This window comes from Calonectris borealis, chromosome 7 (genome assembly GCF_964195595.1).
Source record: "Calonectris borealis chromosome 7, bCalBor7.hap1.2, whole genome shotgun sequence".
NCBI classification, from domain to species: Eukaryota; Metazoa; Chordata; class Aves; order Procellariiformes; family Procellariidae; genus Calonectris; species Calonectris borealis.
Window position 1 is genome coordinate 40,904,574 of NC_134318.1, and position 21,715 is coordinate 40,926,288.

The 21,715-nt window shown below is 37.4% G+C and overlaps 1 protein-coding gene across 5 annotated transcripts; it reads right to left on the reverse strand.

The window, feature by feature from the left end:
- Positions 1–1,584: 1,584 nt before the first annotated feature.
- On the reverse strand, positions 1,585–21,696 carry UROS (uroporphyrinogen III synthase). 5 transcript variants are annotated; one of them, XM_075155280.1, is made up of 10 exons: positions 21,631–21,696; positions 15,545–15,634; positions 14,694–14,777; positions 13,603–13,699; positions 11,739–11,813; positions 10,416–10,490; positions 5,689–5,772; positions 5,114–5,199; positions 3,029–3,127; positions 1,585–2,398 (listed from the first exon to the last, which is right to left on the reverse strand). In XM_075155280.1, the coding sequence occupies exons 2-10, from the start codon at positions 15,605–15,607 to the stop codon at positions 2,252–2,254; spliced, it is 810 nt and encodes a 269-aa protein (XP_075011381.1). In that variant the 5' UTR covers positions 15,608–15,634; positions 21,631–21,696; the 3' UTR covers positions 1,585–2,251. The 5 variants fall into 5 exon arrangements, with proteins under 5 accessions (XP_075011381.1, XP_075011380.1, XP_075011382.1 ...); XM_075155279.1 differs by lacking the exon at positions 21,631–21,696 and adding an exon at positions 21,480–21,586; XM_075155281.1 differs by lacking the exons at positions 1,585–2,398; positions 21,631–21,696 and adding an exon at positions 21,480–21,586 and having other exon boundaries at positions 3,042–3,127; positions 5,079–5,199.
- Between the last annotated feature and the right edge of the window lie 19 nt (positions 21,697–21,715).

A 21,715-nucleotide genomic window follows, 5' to 3' on the forward strand; every position in this document is an offset into this window, starting at 1 on the left:
AAAGATGATTTCCACAGACCCAGCCTGGGGAGAACTCAGTGGCAATGGCGAACTGGGAATGGTTGTTTCAGCTGCGAAGGGTTCCTTGGATAAAGCCAAGCCAGGCCTGTACGGCAGCTGATCTGGCTGGAAAGGGATAAAAAGCCATTCAGCTGCTGCAATTCTACTCCCTTTTCTCTCGTTACTGAAATGTCACTAAGTACGACCATGAACCGAGGTAGGGAGCTGGGATTTTTCAACCTGGTATTTTTCAAGCTGGTGTTTTTCATTGACAAACAGTATCTGAATCTAAAATTCAGACATCGTATCAGTTGGGTCACAGCAACTGTTTGCGTGGCCTCCAGATCCCACAGCAAACGCCAGTTGTACCTCACTTAGATTTACCTCTTCTGTCGCAGGTCAAGTCGTCTGAGTTATCTTCTGTTTGCCACGGGTCACGAAGGAGCACACTACCTGGTGTGGCAGGTGGAGGGCAACCTGATTTCCTGCTAGAGCCCTTTGCGGTCTTGGTTTTATATTGTTATATTAAATGTGATAAGTACGTGTTACTTGTCAGTGATGGCCACTGATATAGTTTCTGCTGGAAAGACCAGTAGAAATAGGCCTGAGCTGATGAGCGAGACAAACAACTGATGTGACTTACGCGAGCAAAAGAATTTGCCATATAGTGCAAGGGAGCACAAGTCCCCAGGTGGCTTCTGTTTCCAGTTCTTGCCCTCTCCTCTTGTTCCTCTTCCCCAAGGCATGAGCTCACACAAACCTTCTCCCGGCTCTCTTCTGTGTCAGACACACTAGAGATGCGAGCAGTGCTGCAGGGGACTTGAACACACTTCCAAATCCTCACTCTGCCGTGGACTTATTTTTGAATGAAGAGATGAACGGTACTGCACGCTCCATGTTATAATGATGCTACCCAGCTGAATCCGGATGTTCAACAGCTTACTGTCACTCGTCTTTAAAAAAAACAAGGGGCAAAGTCAACAATTGCTGCGTAATCATTCTCTTCCTTCTTCCCCTGGGGCATGTCTACACGGTCCTGCAGCAACATCCAAGCAATTCTAGTATCCTACAGGATGTTCTTCTTCAGTGATGAACTATTCCTCCACTGTTCAACATTATCTTCCAGCAATTGTGTGCTTCTGAGATTCTATTTCATCTCAAGAAATCGAACTGCTTTATATAGCAAAATGGTTGTCGTATCGTGCCCAGTCTGACTGAAGCATCCAAACACACAATCTAAAATTACTTCAGTTTATATTAACATAATTGGGTTCAGATTAACTCTTATTCTAGGTAGGGAGCATCTTACCTAATTGGAAATTCAGGTCATATACTCAGAATTAAGCTAATAGAAACTTACAGTAAATGAGGATTTCTCTGTCATTCTATGAACCTCAGTACTATACTAACAACATGAATGACTTTCATGAGGATTATAATTGTGTATATTATGATTTAAATCTTCTATGAATTTCTTAGCATTAGCGAAGGTACCATTAGTGCTAAATAGGATTACTTTTTCTCCTTTCCCAGATAAACAAATTAAAGCATAAACCACATCCAAAACAGACAACTCTAACACCATTATTAATGACAATAAACCAGTTTATTTCTCTGTTAATAAATCCTCCTTCATTACAGGAATAGAAACCAAAAACTAATTTTTTAAGACCCTGTACTGTAAGGATACTTAGCGGGAATAGCTGACCTCCTATTAGCTCCACACAGTGCAACTTCACTGCAAGAATTGTCCTATTCCATTGAGAATCTACAATCATCATTTTAATATAAATATTTGAAAAGCAGAACAATGAACAAGTAAGCTTTACAACAGAAAATACTTCACGGTAAGTATCCTTTTCTTCTACAAAAGAAAAAGGTGTGCATGTAAAACTGATTGTACAGAGAAATGAAAACCTTACCCTGTGTGCTAGGAGATACCTGAGGTGATACATTGAACTTATTTCAATACACAACTCTGATGCAGATGAGCCTCTCACAACTAGTTTTCAAGAAATGCCCACATAAAATATTTACACTGCACACATGAGAAAAGGGGAATAGCTAGATGCTTTGAGATGCTGGACAAATTTTAGATTTCTTAGATATTTAGATGCAAGCTTCTCACACCAGGCCCTGAGAAGGACAGTGTTGCATATTCCTGAAAAATACTTTCTTGCAGGACAACAGGTCTGCAAAATGGAAGAACCTTCTACAGCACCATATTCACCTTCAAATGCATGCCGTGCTCTTATTTAGATAAACGGCAGTTCTGTAAGTGAAGTGCTTTTTGGATCCCAGCAGCGAGGTCTTGGGGAGTCGGACTCTCTGCAGTACAGCTAACTGGGATTCCTGCTGCTTCCATGGCTTCAGCAGTTGTTGGACCGATAGCAGCAAACTGAAATGACATCATTTATAATAGCACAGTCGGGTACGGCATCAGCTCTTACCAGTTACTTAGGGACATAGCCTTCCTTCTTTGCTGACATTGTCAGTGTATCAACTTGCATGGCCGAGCTTACTAAACTGTACCAACCATTTCAGGTTGAAGATTTTCAGTATTACAAACCACCTATCAGTTGAGCCACTTACAAATTACTTAGGAAAGATTATTATTTATCTTGCCATTACAAACATTTAAAGCTCTTAGTCCCATGAAACAGGAAGACTGAGAGGAATTTTAATAAGCCTCAGCCTGTAATTGCTGATTCAAGTAAGAACTATTCACACCTTCACATCACTAAAAGAAAATGAAGCCTACACCCAGTGGAGACCGGGCAAGTTAGCTGGGGAAAAAAATTCTAGGTGAAAACAATTCCTTTTTCTTTTTTTAAAAAAAGGCTCTCAGCTATATAATAACATTTGTATTTGCTATCTATGTATTTGCTATAACCTGTTTTTTCAGAGAAATAAACACAAACAAAAGAGAAAACGAGGTTTGTAATAGGTGTAACAGCCTTCCTATCTCTCATTTGCCCACCCCAAACTTACTCCCTATTGTATTTCACCACTTTTAAAGAGAAGATACCTTGACACGGTTGATAAAATCCCCCGAAAGCTTCTGAATGTGCTGGAGGCAAAATTTGACACCAGATGGACTGAAGAACACGACGCTTGCTGGAATTCCCTGAGTAAAAGTAACCATACGTTGGCATAGATTACTCACTATTCCAGCAGTATCTCAGTCCACTTTCACATAAATCCCTTCAACTGCCTCTATATGGACGTGAAGTGTTTTTATTGATGAGAAACAGCAGTTAAGCCAACAGAAAGGGTTTCCTGTGGTGCAGACAGCCTGCCAAACCCCCATTCTACCACAGAATGCTGAATTTAGGTGTGACTTTAACCAAATACTTTGTCAAACAAGCGCTTGCTGATAAATGTACTGAAAGTGCTCTGGAGCCGTACTCATTTTCTTGTTTAGCAAGAAAACTCAGCAAGTTATTTCCCGAAATCCATTCCTATCTATCTCAGTTCTGCACATATTCTCTGTTTCCCAGCTCATGCGGTTTACCCTAAGTTCTGCCCGCCCTGAGATGCTCTGGCAAAGATGAAGTGTTGCCTTAAAACTGCAGACGCCTGGAAGGGCTTTCTCTCTCAGAAGAGAAAGATAGCCTTAAGATAGCAGCAAATAAGAACCCAAATAAAACCGCAAAATTCTGTCTGGAGTGAAGGTCCCAAGCTCTTGAGCTGCAGACCCAAAGCACATGCTTGCTTTATCGTGATTTTCTGTCTGACAAGAAAGATACACTAGTTTCACTCAACTACATCTGTTGTTATTTTATAGCGCATGACTTGGAAGCTAGCCTTAGCTCACGGAGGCCAGAATGACAGTTTAACAGAGTGCTGTTCATTGTCTCGCAAAGTGCTAAACACTTGTCATTTTATGTCAGGTCTCCATGCACTAAACATATAACCGCAATATCATCAGTTAAGAACAACTAAAAAGTGCATGAGAAACACATTTTAACAGCTTTACACTGAAACTAACATCTAATTGCAGCAAGCAAGGAGTTCCATAAAAAGAGTTCAGAAAGTTACAAAACGCGTGTGTACTACTAACTCACTTTTATAACTGCTATAAGCTAAATACCATGGGGTTCAGAACCGCAATATCCACCTGGAAACACCAGGATACTACAACGTATCAGTTAGACTGCCCAAGACCTTTTAGGACCTCTTGAAAATGAACTTTAAAATCAATATGTAATTTCACAAGACATTAATGCACAGATTTTAAGAAGAGGTGTAAGTTTCTAAAAAGAGGCCAAGTTTCTGTAAGAAGGAAAGCCTGCATTTGGAATAAAATTAATCCTACATATGATGTAGGCTCCTACAAATGGAAAATTCAGAAAGCCAGTCTTGAAAAATAAGAGCAATTATTAGTACCTTCAAATGTTTTACTATGCACTGATCCTTGATTAATGACATTTATTACATGGTTTTAAAAAGAGAAAAACATTAACAACAACTCTAACAAATATATCTCAATACACTTGTCAACAGCATGTCACTTGGAATTCTTACACTTAAAATGAGATCACTGCATAAACTGGATAATCAGAGAAGGAACATTGAAACTATGTAGGGCAGGTTACTACTACTGCATTCTGATTTGTAATATATAGCAAAGATGTCCAGTGATATTTCAATTACACTAATAAAAATGAATAACAAAGCTGTTCAATAAATATCCTCACTAAATGTAATTTCTGACACGGTATTACTTAAAAAGCAGTCTTGTCCAGCTCAAAGGAATAAATTGAATATGTAATTATTTATGCAGTTATTTCCCAGTAATTCTGAAACATTCACATATTTTGAAAGTCAGACAAAATGCGAAAGGTTTTGTTTTCTTCTTCAAACGGAGGCACTGTGTCTTTTAGGCTCGTTTACAATTGCCGTAACAAATAATTGAGGGACTCATGCTCTCTGTTTGAAAGTTTTGTAAAGGATTTTCTTGGTAGTCAATAGGGAAACAAAACAAGAAGCCTATGCAGGATATTCTTGTATCACCACAAGTATCATTTACAGACAGCTGAAAAAAAGGAGTATATTCATTAGGTATTATCATATACCTCAAAAATTCTCAAATTACATCAGCATTCAATACCTGTTGTGAGAAATAACTGCTCAATGACTCTTGCAGGTCAGTGTGTTGGGCTGTTTGATAAACAGTAAGGCTTTCCAGAGGTATACCTGGAATCAGAATGTACATTCATAATTAAACAGGGTTTCATTAATTTCTATTATTTCAATAGAACACTCTCAACATACTAACTGCACTTAAGTATACTATTTTAGGCTAAAAAGCTACAGAAAAATCTCTGGTAAGGATCTGTAGGTATTTCTGGAGTTGCAAGATATGCTAAAGTATCTGTAATCAGAGGACCTCGAAGCACACTGGAAAACTGGCAAGTCTTGCAACATTTCTGTGAATAAGGTACCTTCCATCTCACAGAAGAGAACGCAAGTGAAGAACAAGGCGAATAACCTTGCTCACGTCACGCTACAGCTCTGTCCCAGAGCTGTGGGCAGCAATCCAACCTCACATTTTCACTCCCATCCTCTTAACTTCTAGCCAACATAATAGCAAATTCAATTTTTACTTATTCAAATTTGGTTCACAAGCTTTAGATACAACTTTTCTCATAACTAATTAAAATGAGGCTCCAAGGGAAGTTCAACCTTTTTCTCTAAGTACTGTAGGAAGCACTTCTCTTTTCAGGGCTCCACAAGGAAAAAGAAGAGCTGAGGAATTAGGTTTCTCTCCTGTAAACACACAAACAAGAACTTTAATTAACTTACGTCTTTATTAAAGAGTAAGCATGACACGTTTCATACATTTTAAAGCTATCAAATGTTGAACACTGCAGTAAATGCCGTATGCTTCATCACAGACACAGCCCTAAGATAACTGAAAACATCTGCAGTGCAACTGCATCCACAATTCAGAGGACAGAGGCTACTCAGCATGTAAATTAAAAAATATTCCATACCTATAATATGAATACATTGGCTAAAAAGGTCTCACGAAAGATAAACTGCGTTTCTATTTCCCTTGCCATTCTACAAAGCGAAACAAGTACTGTGCAAGTTATCTCCTCCTCCTCAGAAACACAATCTTCCTCAATTTTATATTTAAAATCTTAGTCCCACACAATAAATGACAGCTCTCTCTATATAAAAGAATGTTCAGGCGGACAAAAAAGAGGACAGAAATACTTCGCCAAAAAGTTTCAGTCTATCTGACAGTCTTATTTTCTTACTTCCCCAAGGAAAAATGATTCTACTTCCATTGCTAGGGTGGAAGCTGATATCTTCACTTGCTCTCGTCCTTTAAAATGGAAGTGACCTCCAACTTAATTATTGTTACATCGCCAATATGTGAAAGCCCCTTGGAGATTTTGGAAAGACCTTTCTAACACATGGCTGTTTATAACTTACCTCTTGTAGGACATGATACACCTGGGATGCAGTTTCCATCGGTTTTATATGTTTCTAATACATTATCAGAGGAACAAATTCTGCCTAAGAAATACCAGCAGGTAATAATATTCATGTCTATTCCGGCAGCCACCCTGGCCCTGTGCACTCTGTGTACGCCCGCGCACCGGAGACAGGAAAGTGCAAACACTGACCATAATCATCACATTGTGAATGCGAACACCTGGCTCGGGAAGAATGAAATAGCACTGTCTATATGAGATTCCCAATAATTTGCTGGGTTTAGGGCTTAAACTAATTACGGAAAGTTTTTCACTACTAGATTTTATCAAATAAAAGTGAATATTGACACTTTGCAAAAGATAAAGAGCATTTTAATCGAGAAAGAATTCGATTTTTGGATAGGAATTTAACAGCAGATTTTTTTTGCACTGAGTTTGCCTTTTCTATAAATAACAAATACAGAGAAAATTTCAAGATGAAATTCTACACAGCTGCACACAATTTTGCATTCATCTTTCAAAGAGAGTTCCTCAACACATTATTTTATTACTAAATAATGATATGTTAATACACATGTTTAAGAGACGACTACTAGAAAAATAAATGTGGGGGTTTTTTTTAAGTTCTGGAAGTAGATTCTTGGTTTATAACAGTAAGCATCAGAGATGCCTCAGGGGAAAAAAAAAAAGGACAGCATAGTAAAAATCAAATGGGAAGACCCTAGTAGGAGTCAACACAGATATATTTGACTGTCCCAAATGCACAGTGAAGTTTTATTAGAAGCCGTAGATATACTTGTAATAAATTACAGGAAGGAAGAACGAACTGTAAAGAGATGTAAAAGAGATTTTAAAATAATAAGATAAAACCTAAGTATTTCAGCACTAATCCTCCTACAACTTATGTCAGTTATTGAAATGTCAATGTGATATCTGTAAAGAAACACTAATCCTTTTTGACTTGGGTTTACAAAGCACAGAAAAATTCCTTAGTAGGCCTGAACAATACAAGAAGCATGGACCCTAATGGTATCCCCTGCTCCTGTAACCAACATAAATGCTACACTGTAATAAAACTAAAAAAGCATTTGCCTTGAAAAGAGACTAAAACTAACTAGCTAGTTAAGGAGTAAATTCCTTTATTTTCCCAATCACTTAAGTTGAAGTGGGTACCAAAGCACAAAAGGTGAATAACAAAAGAAATAATATTGCTTCAGATTTTATTTTTATTCTGACAACAAATTCTAATGATATAAAAACTTTAGAGCTATTGTTCTCATTTACTTATCATTTTATGCATAAGCAAAAATAAATATATATATAATAGGGAACATGATGTAATTTAATCTGTACTTCAGAGTTGTTATAAACCACTTGATAAATTGAGAGCGCATAAATACGCACAATCCAATAAATCACTGAGTATGATTATATGTATCAACAACAAGCAGTCTCCAATGATTGAACTTCACTGGTCGGTTATCAAAACTGAAGGGTATTCAAAAGCAGTTATTTTTGCGAGGATAATGGAAGTGTTGCAGCGTTGTGTTAATTTAAATGGCCTGCTGGTGTTCGGGTATGAAACCGCCCTCAGGATACTCTATGTATAAGGCTGTAAAACACAGAGTTCTCTCTTTCCCAGGGGTGGCTATCGGAAGCTGCTGCTGGCTCTGGACTGAACTTCTCCGCTGTCACCAGAAAGCGCTGTTCCCTGCCCGGCTCCCTCTGTGACTGCCAGCTCCTAACGGCAGGAGTGTGCAGGCAAAGCGGGGAAACAGCCCCGGCATCAAACACGGTCAGAAGTGACAAGGTCTGTGAAGCAAGCAGCTCCCAAGGGAGGAGGAAGAGCCAGGATGATCCTCAACTGGACTGAGAAAATAACCAAGAGGAGGTTACGATGCAGCAACTGTGCCAGTCACAGGCTCACCATCGAGGAATTTTTCCACCCCTGGCATTACATGCACTACGTTCCTTAGACCTGATCCTGGGTTTTTTCACATTCATACCACAGAAGACATGGGTATTTTTCTTATCTTCCTTCTCAAAAAAAACTCCTTCTGCAAACTGGCAAACGTTAATTCATTACCGAAACTAGATTTCCTAGCACTAAAAAATAACCTAAAGGCTGTCTTTGTTTTAAAATATCTGTTGAAGAGTAGATATGGGTTATTCTTATGGCATTTTTGTGTTGAAAATTTCATTTTTAATTTTCAGAATTTATTATTTAATCTTGTGTTGACAACTATCATTTTTATCATTAAATATTCCAGATAGTTAAAATATTTTATTTGCCAATGAATTACAGAGCATTCTGCCCATAAAAAACAATACTTGCCAGCTTCAATCAATTTTTCTTTTACCTATAAATCTCTGCTACTACACAGACTTTGCTAATCAACACTCTCTTTCATATCTAGTGTTATGCCTAACAGCCAAAAATAACATGTCAGGGTTCTTGACATCATTTCCACTAATGAAGCACCTAGCACCTTATTCAGCAAGTTCATAAAGTGTGGTCAGCAGTAGGGCTTTTAAACCAGCAGATACAGTAATTCATCCAACATCTAGAATATTTGCACTGATTGTCATTTGTTTCTCTGACTAGGGTTAGCCAACGGCAGACTATTTACCTTGGCTGGCTGAATAACATGGCTTTTCAAAGCGTTGGTCATTCTCTGTTCGATTAGCGGACACTGCATGAGCCTCTAGATGAAGGTTTCTGTTTCCCTTTTTAAATTTGGGGCAGAAAGTCCTTCAGCGAAGGAGATATCTTTGTATCAGACTGAAAGCTACCCTCTAATTTCACTATGAGGCTCCACTATACAGCTCCCTGCTTTCTCACATGAGCGGGGACGTACCCCAGGTCACACAAAAGTACAGAGCAGGATCTGCCAGCTAACAGGTTGCTGCTGAGATACTGACCCTTAGGTGTGATTTTCACCTGGTGCAGCGATTATTTTAGCAGTGAGTTTCAGAGAGCTTGGGCACTAATTCTGCTGACTTCTTTTGATAACTCCTCCTCCTCCCAGCCGATACTCAGACGGACCCTTTGAAGGCAGCACGCACCTCAGGCGTGGATCCCCTGGAACCCCACCACGTGTGTCAGGAGCTCTGAGGTCAAACTCATTGCACTGGCAGCTCCTGCTTACGACATTCTTCACCCAAGTTCTATTAACCCAGGCTGTACAAAAACACAGCCTCTTTTTTCACAGCTTGTACTGACCCATCCACTCAAAAAATAATCAGCCCCCGCGCATAAAAATGTTTCTTATTATTATTGGAAATTTTAACAAATTACAGGAAAAAAAAAGAGGAAGTAGATTAACTAGACTTTTAAAATTACCCAACAATCTGATAATACATTTAGAAGCAGCAAACAGATCAGCATTACAGCTTTAACCATGACAAAATGGTTAAACCAAACATAAACCATCATTTTAACTAATCCTTCCTGCAACTTCTTCAAAACCACTCTCCTTTGGTGCTGAAAAATAGATTCCTCTGAAACCACGTGTTCATTCTGAGGAAAGGAGTTCCCCTTATCTACTTTGAACAATGGCATGGTGAAAAATCCCCAGCACCAACTGGTTTGAAGCAAGGGAAGTCAGGGAAGTCCAGAGAACCAGCACACCTATAGTCACAATCATTTAAATCTTATGATTAAGCAGCAATTTCCAATCATTACAGCTCTGATCTTTTAGTAAAAAAATATTTTGTCTACTGGTCATATAGTAGTATTAATCAATTACAGAGTCTAAGATTTCATGTAAATTAATATTTTGTATAGGTATTTCAGAGTATTTTTTATCGTCTTTTAGAGATAAAAAGTTGAATTAATGGGTTCTACGTATAAGTCGTCTATGCAGTATGTACTTCTCTGCTTCAGTGTACACTTGATTTTATTTATAGGAAATTCTGAAACAATGGAAGGTACATTAGCTTAAGCATAAGATTTTAGATACTTACTTGAGCAAATATATTCAGCTAATTTTTCAGCATTTCCAGACTTTTCTCCTTGTGGACTAAGGCCAATTTCTTCCACTATAACCAAAAGTAGCAAAGAAAAACATTTAAATCAATGAGAACAATTCAGACTTACTGTCACAGAAACATGGGTTGAAAAGGGACACAACTTGATCCACGCACAGAAATACTTCTTTGAAAAGCAAAAAAATTAGAGCACTTGAAGTAGTAACATGCTATGAAAAATTTGATTTTGGCTCTAGAAAGACATACATGAAAAAAGTACAAATGAAGAATTCTGGGGATAGCTAAGCTGTTTTGGAGATTTTTTTAAACTCTTGCACCTGAAGCGGTGAAACAGAAAGCACCGTCTGACTATGCTGAATGGGCTGCAGTTCCTGGCATGGTTTGGTTGCAGCCAGCTTCCCAATGAGCGTATCGCTGTTCTTTCTAGTGAAGGCTGAAATCCTGTCAAAAAATCTGAGAGTAACACCATTGTTATTTAAGCAAGTAAGCAGGGATAAGATGAATCCCTGAGAAGTTAAATAATTTGGGACCTGATTGATTCGAGATGCTTCTTAGGTGTCACCGGTTGGTGATCCAGTGTTGTTACCAGCCTGCCTGAAAAAATACGCTTTTTATAGAGGTAGCCAGTACTTACCCAAATTATGTTTGGACTAGAAGCAGAAAAACATCAAGACTTTTAAACAATGTTAGTCTTTTCATAATATTTCCTACGTGGTTCAATAGCAGCTAAAGCTACAATGCAATTTTACACTAAGAAAGGCTTTCATAAACTAAAATCTACATTGCATTTTTGTTATGCACACAAAATATGTATTGCACCAGATTAAAACCAGTGTCAAGACAAATAAAGCAGCTGACCCACTGAAGACAACGGGATGTATACTGCTGACTTCTGTTTGGCAAATGCCTCACAGGAACACTGAGGGAATGAAGGGCCAGTGCACCACACTTCGTACAATCTCAGACAATCATGTTATAATCCCGTTCATCCAATTTAATTTCCAAAGTGAATAAAAAAAACCACACGCAAATTAAGAACAAAGGGGTTTTTTCTTTTTTGACCAAATTTTTAAAGTAGTTACCATCACATTACAAGTAATGAAAAACCAGAAGCTATATCCTTAGATGAAGTAAGCACGTATAGTTCTAACGTGTATACCATTACCGGTTTTTAAAATTATCCATTTATAAAACTTAACTATATTTTTTCTAAGCAGCCTTGAGTAGCAGCTAATACTCCAAAAATTGTACTTACAAGACATATTTATCTAAGATTTCTTTTTTTGAACCCCACCTTACCTAGAGAAGCTGTAGCTTTTCCTACCACGTATGCTGGTTTGGTATTCCATCTTTGTTTAAGAGATTTTGACCAGGCTGAAAAACATTAAATTAAATTTAAGCACGTGGCAACAAAATATGAATGCTAAATGAGTATTTGGACTTCTGTTTATTCTACAAATACAGCAAAATAGTAATAACTAATACACCACTATGTATTTCAGCAAATCTGGATGTACAAAATGAATTTTTAATTTTTTTTTTCATTGTGTAAATAGCAGTCTACAACGTAGACTCAAAAGCGTAATTTGAGTAAACAGTTCTTAGCTGCTTTTGTTAAGTAGCACTTTTAATGCACACTTGCCCTATGCCAGATCACATGCAACTTGCAATGTTCATTTATCTTTTGGCATTAAGAATTTAAAAAAAGCATCAAAACTCATAGGAAAAACCAGCACATAGTACAAAGGGAGATTTAGACTTATAAACTGGTGGTTTAAAACTGAAGGCTTAGGCAAAAACCAAATATAATCTTCTATGACAACAAATAAAAGGGTAAAACTCTATATCCATGCACTACAGTACTCTATAATGCAACTCTTTCTTATAAAAGAAAAGTATAGAAACTTACTATATGTTAAACATACACCAAAAATAAGTTATCAGCTCAGAAATAAAATGTACCAGAGACCAAAATAAAATTACTAGGAAATGGTTTTCCTCCTTCAGGCATTAAGTAGGTTATAGATTACACTGCTTGGTTCCAGCTACCTGATCCCTATGCCTGAAATCCTAATGGGTCAAAAATAGATATACTAAGTCTTTTACTATCTTGTCTTAAATCAGTACAGCATAGGACATTGAGCTCCTTTCTAGTATTCTTGGGGGAAAAAAATATAGAAACAGAAACTACAACAGTAAAAAAAAAAATCGGAGGAAACTATTCTAAAGAAGGAAAAAGATAAGGATTTATTACCTTTGAAAGGAACCCAAATAGGAACTAAAGACTCATTTTATTGATTAAAACATGTATTTCAGCAGCTCCCAAAATTCCTAATTAAGATTAGGGATGAACTCTAGATAAGACATTACATTTAACCAAAAATCCTAAAATATAGTCCTCTGCTGTTGAAAACGCTAAAATAAGCTAACAATCTCAGTGTATTTACTGCTTCCTCAAGAGTGTAACCTGACTCACTGCACATTGATTAGTAAGACTACGGCCCAAATATGGAGCAGATAAAGTAATAAAAGAATTTAAGTGTACATAGAAACTCAAAGCCAGAAGTTATGACTTAGCGTAAGAATTGAGAAGATTTTACAAGGATTTGATAGATCATTGGTATGGTAATTTCTGTTTAGCACTCTGCAGGATTCTTACTCACAACTAATCTGTTGGCTTTCATGTATCACCATTTCTTCACTGCTTTTTTAGCTAATACTTAATTCCGTTGAGAAATTTATATTGAAGACAGAGAAACCTTTTTTTGTAAGACTTCATATGAATTATATAGGCACAGAAGTAGCAGTGGCCAGTTTCTATAACACGCTCCGCTCTTTAAGGGAAGGAAGTAGTTAGTAAGCAAAACTAGGCACTGCAGCAAAATATTCCTTATGCATGAGATAACCACAACTGAAAAAGCTCACACTAATCAGTAATTTGCATCAAAAGCTCTTTCCCTTCATTTTTAACAACACATAAGTGCGGAAAACCCAACCCTTAAAAGCTCAATTTAGCATGATGCCTTTATGATGCCAAAAGAACTATAAGGTAAAGCTTTTTTAAAAAAGGCATACTCCAAACAGCTACTGGTGGGTGAAGTAAAATTACAAACTTCACAAAATACTGAAACAGAAAGACCAAGGAATATAAATATGCACTTACCTTCATCTTTACTATTCTCTTTTAAACATATCTTGATGGCTTCTAATGCTCTTAGACTGGTAAAAACTAGGCCTCCATAACATTCTGGATGAGAGAGCTACTTATAAACAGTAAATTTAAGAAGCAAATAAAAAATGAGTAAATAAATTAAAAAATGAAGTTGATCAATTCTTTATAATCTTGTGAAGAACAGAACAGCCTCAATAAATGTCTGAAACTGAAACGGGCAAATATTTCATTACTATCAGTACCCAGAGTATTTAAAAGAGAAATGTATAACAAACCTCAAATTCAGAACAAAACTTGCACAGATTATATTAATTCTGAGAATCTGTAAGAATGGACAAGGATTCCTGTCACTGAAATGACTGGAAGGATGGGCGAATGACATATGAGGTACTTATAAATTCATCCAAGAGAACAAAGTAGTAACACAGCGGGTACTATCCAGACAGCTCCTTGCCCCCTGCCCCCTCAAAGAACAGTTAAGATTACTAATGGGCTCCAAAAGATCAGTACAAAAACGCGAAAAACGTTCTTGGATCACTTGTCGATGCAGATCATGATACATTAAAACACCTATCAAAGTTCAGTGCTGTTGGAGATTGTCAATAAAGGGAACCTCCTTCGGAAAACCTTTTCAACATTTTTAAATGAAATATATACATTGAAGAAAGAGTAGAAAGAGAACACCAATTATGCAATTTTTTTCCATGTAACTAGGAGATGCAGCACACAATTTCAGTACAATGTAAGGGTGAACCTCAAGTAACCTTTAGTTGTCACTACAGTCTTCTAATTTTTTGTTGTGAAAAAATGGCCAATACCTGTGACTATCTATGGTCCATCAACTTAAATGTGAATTCTATCTGACCAACTTAACTCTTCAACAAGTATGGGAAACCTACTTGATGTTGTATACATATTGTATTGTGTTGTATACAATATAGTATTGTATAAAACTGTGTTTGTGGAAACACAAAAAGAGGTACCACAAAGGGCATTATTAAATCAAGATAAGACACGGCATCTTGGCAACCATGGTCTAAATTATGTTGAAAATAAGACAACTGAAATAATTTAAAACTTACCTTTTCAAATAAGCTTTCAAGAGATATGAATTCAAATGACAAAACTGGTATCAAAGTTGCTTCAAATCCGTATAATCCTAATTCCTATCAAAAAAAGGTTTACAGCTCTTGAAATAGATTTCAAACAGTAGTTTTTTCTTTTTCAAAGAATTGACTAAGTCAGCACAAATATTTCTTTTTACTGAAGTAAAATACAAAGGCATCTTATTTGGTTTTACTAGTGAATCTGGTTTGGTTTTGTTAGGTATTTAGTATTACAACATAATACTAAACAAACAGCTGCAGAACTAAGGCCTCCTACATAGCTACTGAATAGTTACAGTATACACCAGCACGTAAGTCTGAAGTCCCTAAGGGACAAACGATCACCTAATCCTGCAAATATTCTTGTACGTCTCTGTAATTCTTTAAAGTCAATAGAACTGCTCTTATGAGTAAGACCTCCTCACCTAACTGAAAGCAATAGCAGAAAGGACCACAGCAGCAGGTAACCTCTTTTTCACATTACATTCCCAGTAAGACTACTAACATTTTTTGTAATCTTCATTCTATCCATATGAACATTATCAATATTAATTAATTGAAATGAAATTGTTTTAATATCAGTACTTTGCTGAGAGCTTTAACAGTGAATTCAGTATGAATGCCCCATAACTAAAATAATTTTTTCAGTAACAGCAAATTTTCTAGCATAACTTTTTTCTTAGCATAATTTCAGACATGCACTCCTAATTTTGATTAAGCACGTCTTTCACTTGAAACAGTTAAATGCATCTATCTTGCTGAATGCATGATACTCTTATTTAATAGTGAAGTGACACAATTGTTTACTTTTTTTAAAGTTTACTCACTTTAATATACGGATCTGGTCCTGAATTCTTGTCTTTGGGATCCTTCAGCAACAGAACCTTCATTGTTTACTAAATAACTACAGAAGAACTCTGAAATACAATAATGAAATTTATCTAAACTAGATCTAGAGGACTTTCTACTAAACAGTGACTTTAATAGCTCAGCTTCAAAGAAACTGGGTTGCTAACAGTTGCACTGCTCTCTATACAATGAGTAAGCAGTTAACGTACATTCTCTGGGCATGAATATCCACCCTGATAAGACCAACAAATAACATGCTGTCTTTAGATAATACTGCTTAAGGGAGAAACTATAATGAAATTCATCAAGGAGAATACATTTTAAAGGAGAATATTTGTAGAAGAAGTAACAACCCCTACAATGCAGTCACCTTCAGCAACGTAATAAGCTCCTATCAATAAAAACTTACTCTATTCTATTAGTTTCCATGCTAGTTTCCACCCTATGCTTATCATAATAAGTATGCAAGGGCTTATGTATCAAGTGATTTAATTTGATGCATTTGGGGTCTAAGCCTTTTCGTGGGGGAAAACACGTGGAGGGCAGTGTTTCAAAATTTTTTTCAAAAATACAAACATGTGTGTATATATACACACACTTATACATATGAATATAATATATATAATATTCATATGCCTTCTTTGATATATCTATAGCAAACAAGGCAAGACTGAAAAAATACATTCTACAATTAAAATGGAAGATGACAGTTCTCAGTTCCTTTAAAGTTGACTTTGGTGCTGAATTCAAAGCCTGTTATAACACGTAAGCAAATATAACAAGCATCAAAGTAAACACATGCAACGATACAAACAAACAAAAATCCATTCTCTAACTGTACATTTACCTTAATTATCTATGTGTTACTTTCCTGATAGATTACATACTAGCAAATTCTCTTTAAAATGAATAATTATGAATATAAATATGAATACAGAACATCTTAAATTTTATTCAATTGCATTACATGCATTGAAATCCTCAAGACTTCATCAAAGACAAAAAAAACTGTTCAGACAAAAATGAAAACAGAAAAGAGAAAAGGCAGCTTTAGACAACAATGGACAAAACAGGATCTGGTACAAGTAACCAGAGCTCAGTGTCACTCAGTGTCACATCTTTAGCCAGAAGCACTGGCAAAATGCAGGTGGTGAAAAGGGCACCCAAAGCACCACCCCCAGGAATTCAATATCCGACTGTGATACTACGTGAATTTTGTGGATTTCAAACCTCATTTTTTTAATCTAGGTTTTCAACTGTGGTGTCCTAAGGTTTTGATTCTGAACATCTCACCACTAGACATGGAAGTGCTCATTTCCACAAGACTTCCAGCACTCAAAACTGACACAATGGGAACTGGTAGGGCTTTGCAGTTCTGAAATACCAAGGCCAGTGAAGTCAAAGCGAATGACTAAAAACACACGTAGAAGAAGAAACAAGGACTTTTGTCGAGGGCCATATTCTCAAAAATGGTAATTCTTGCTGATTTCAAACTAGAGCAAACGCCAAAGTAGATCCCATCAATGGCTTTCAAGAGTTAGACTCCCAAATGCTCCTGAGTATCCAGTTGCCAGTAGCTTGAAGGAGGTAGGGCTAAATGACTTTTCTCAGTCACTTTAACACTGTAACAGTCTTTACCTTAAAAATCCAACATTCATGTAAAAACCTCGTTTGGACACAGTTCTTTGTAGTATAGATTGTTGTTCTGATACTGAATTTACTAACAATCTTTACTATAACTCTACCTTCAGTGCTTATGCTCTAAGTATGACACATTTACATTTCTACTAGTACTCTTAAAGTCTAACAGCACCAAGAAAAATGATGTTAACTCTAACCTACCACACCTTCCTATTTCCAAAATATATAAATTTAATACCATTATGAAGTCATCAAAATGTAAATATAAGGAAAAAAATAAAAGTCCTTCAAAACTGTATGATACAAGACAATAACACTTTTTGGAAAGAGCAATTTCCAAAAGTATTGTAACAAAACCCTCAGATGACACGAGAGAGTTAATTCAGGTACACTTGGGGAAAGCAGATTTCTAATTAATTACTTTAGGTGGTTAGAAATGAATTAACTTCCCATCCTATGCCTTATTACTGTGTCAAGTAATGAATAACAATAAGAATTGGGTAAACATCCACGCTTAACAACATGACTTACGATAATCAAATTAATTATTTTGTTTAGATCCTGCATACAAAATATATGCTGAAACCAAAGAATAATTACAAAGTCATAAAGTATCATGAACTTCTGCAAGATGCAATTACCTAGCTGTCTCCTCTACAAAGAAATCATGCAAGCTGTATTTTGGACTCGGCCATCTGGCTCACTTGCAAAAAGAGCAAGACTGCACAGCCCTGGCGCTCCTAGAAGCCACTGGCTTATTTTCAATTCTGCCAGAAGGGAGCTTGTTTATCGACTTCAAAAAGGGGCTGCAAGTGTCCACCAGAAGACAAATTTGACCTAGGGAATCTATAAGTTTGTGCATTCATGAATAACATGTATTTTGATCTGCAAGTACCCTCTGACTGCTTTTGTTTTTTACTGCTGAAAAAATTAGTCTCTTTCCACAGCCATAAACCTCTCAGACTGTTCTGTTCTTTCTGCCTGTGTAGTTCAGATACATTTGGTGACAGATGTGACCAAACGAAAACGAGTGGCATATACGCATTTCCAAATGCCAGGTCGTCACATCCAACACTACGGGTGCAACCCACCCGAACTCACTTTCTTAGCAAATGTGCCCCACCACCACATCACTGTGAACTGGAGCAAAATGCCATCTTAACGGGCAGGCAGGAGAGAAGGCAGACAAGATCCCAAAGAGGGACAAGCACGCATGGGCACATTTTCAAACCAAAAATATGCCAATATACATTGAAAGGGTGAAGAAGTTAAAACCCCATGATGGATTCTTTTTGTGGGGAAAAAACATACAGAGAAGTTGTTATGACTTGCTGCAATGATGCGAGGGTCCCTCTGCACTGGGAATGGTAAGAGAAATACAGTAATTTTAATGGTTTACTTGTGTCCTTGAGATGTCACTAAGGAGTGACCTACAAGTGACTGAAATACAGTTTTCCAAAGAGCTAGCTTTCTGCTAAACACACTTAGAGTCAAGAACCCTGACAAACATTCTTATTGAATCAAAGAGCATTACGAGGAAGCACATAAATAAGACATGCAGCATCTTTGGTAATTTTTGATGTATTCTGAGGGAAGTACTTACAATACAAATATATATTTTAGATATCTTACATATTTTATCTATAAATTATAGCTTATATACTAGATATTTAATCAAGAGAGGTATGCACAAACTTCTAAACAACATAAAAAGTTTCTATTTAGATATGGATGAACTTAGCAGAGTCCAGCAGTGCTGAATCTATTATCTGGAAAAGTTTCACACTGCCAAGTCTTTGTTTATAGGATGATGCTGGCCACCCACTTTTGGCTCGCTAAACAAGCACTTTGTTTGCCTGAGCACCAATAACAATCCTGCAAAGATTGCTCTTCAGATGTTAAAAAAATACCATTTAAAACCCATTAGGCTTGCAAACAGCCAATAAGAGGACAACAGATTTTCTGTCTTGAGCACACAGACACAAAGATGAAGAAAAACTTGTATTAGTCAGTCTGAGGTTTGGGAACCATCCCATTAGCTCTGACAACAAAGTACCAGAGCGACTGGAGTGTCCAAGGCATTACATCACGACTGAAGTAAAAATAGCTTGGCGCTATTTCTCTGAATCCACATTACTTAATTTTAGGTCTACCTTACTTAATTTAGAAGGGTAATTTTAGGTCATATTGCATATTCAGAATATTATGCTTACAGACATAATTGAAATGCTTCCCATTTACAACATCAGACAGTAAAATTCCAACATCCCTGTGCCTTCAATTAAAATACAAAGCTGATTAGGATGTGTATTCCTGGTATTAGTACAGTGAAAATGACAATACTCTCATATTAAAAAAACCTTTGCAGATTTTTTATATAAAACATTGTACACAAAGAACATCTTTGTGGGTCACTCAACTTTCATTTCAAAACCTATCCCCAACCTAACTGCAAAATATCTTTAATACAGAGGACAGCTTGTAAAAATAAATAAATGGGTCCTTTTGTTTCTTGCTGCTAAGTGACACTGAAAGCTGCAAAATATATTAAACTTTTGTAATACTGTTCTGATTATAAGCAACTGTATGGGTCACAAAATAAGGTTTGATTGCCAAGTGCAAAGGGACCTGTCTGTTCCACCATAAACATAAATGCAGATGAATTATAAGACACTATTGAGATATGATTTTTAAAAAACCTCTAAAAATGCCTGGGCTAGGATTTTTGATGCTATGCATTTCTTACTGATATTCTTTTACTATGATTAGATGGGTTTAATAACCAAAGGAAAAAAGCCTACCTGCAAGGCTGCCATGAAGTATGGTTCAGAAATCTTACCAAATTCACAGATACTGTAATACATATACCATCAAGTAACAACATCAAAAAAAGATTTGAGAATAATTCCTGCTATTTGGGTGGCTATGTCACAAAACTCAACAACAAAACTAGTTCTTTGATATGGCAATCCAGAGGAGCCTGAGCAAAGAACTCAGACCTTTCTACTACATCATGGATTTTTACCAAAAGCAATGTTAGTAATTAGTGTCATTCTTGACTGATATAGTTTCAAAAATAAAATGGAAAACTGTATATAGATGCAGATTGCATCCACACAGAGGCAGTTTTACTGCAGCAGTAAAGGGGTTTGCCAATACATCTTTCTCCACACTGTATTCTTTCCCTGCATATCAGTATTCGTATTTTGGCAATTTTGACCTAAGTGCTCCCAGAGCAAACGCAGCTCTCAAAAAATAAAAAAAAAAATAAACACAGACATGTTTGATACTTTAAAGAGACATGCAAATTCTAACCTATGTGGATTGTATTTATAAAGCCAAAATTACATCCCAGGCCCTGTGCCTTGCGTTTCTTCTGGCTGGCAACAGCAAATGCCCAATCCTCTTCTTCAGATGACCTCATTAACTAGACATGAAGACTTAAATGGAACATGGTCTGCATGAATGAGCTCAAACATTAATGGCGACTTCTATACTTTTAGTGCTTTGGATTTTTAAACACATTTTCCTGTGTTATTTTTATAATTTTTATTATTATTTTATAATTTTTATTATTATATTCGTTTTTACATTTTCCTGTGATATTTTTATACAAACCACATTTACATTGTGTTTACTGTACTCTACCTCGCTGCCTTTTCTGTTCATTTGTCTGGAATCATCTATAACTAGTCTGGAAATTAATTTTTTTAAGTAAGCAGTAAGCACTTGATTCCTTTTTTAATTTGGCTTTCAGTAATTTGACTAATGTCAGAGATGCTCCGGACAGACTTACAGGCCCCAGTACTGTATTTCAGCCTCTGTCTGGCTTTCTTTTCTTTACAAGCGTAACCGACCGGTTCAACAGAAACAGGCCAGGAACAGAGGCGGTGAGGGCAGAAGAAACGTGAGGACATTTGTTGCACGGGACAATTATTTTCCTTGCCTTTAAACAGACGATGCTTCAGCAGGGCAGGGAGCTGCACAGTTAACACGCACCAACACTTCCACGGATCGTTTTCAAGTGTATTTTGACTCCGGCGGAATCCAGATGACTTTCCCAGAATATTCTATTATTCTAGTATGCAGATGACATCAGCAGCACAAAGAGGGAATCCCGGGTTTTTTAGGAGAAAGGAGAGGGCCGGCCCGGCACGTGTGTCCCCCCCACCCCGCTCCCCACACGTCCCGGCTGCCCTCCCCAGAGCGCTCGCCCCTTCGCAGTTTAACACAGCCTTTCCCCGTGATGTACCGCGGCCAGGCACGACGTACCCCAATTCCCGCCTGGAGAGCTTTGCCGCCCTACGGTCACCCACTGCGAGCCCGCACCCCGGCCCGACCGGGACCACGGCGCTCCCCCGGGCCCTGCTGAGGATCCCGACCCCGTGGGGAGCAGCAGGGCCGCGTCCGCCCCGGCGCTCACCTGCGCGCAGGGCCGGCAGCCGGGCAGCCCCGGGCGGGCACGGCCTCTGCTTGCGGCCGCTCCCTCCGCCGCGGCCTTCCGGCTG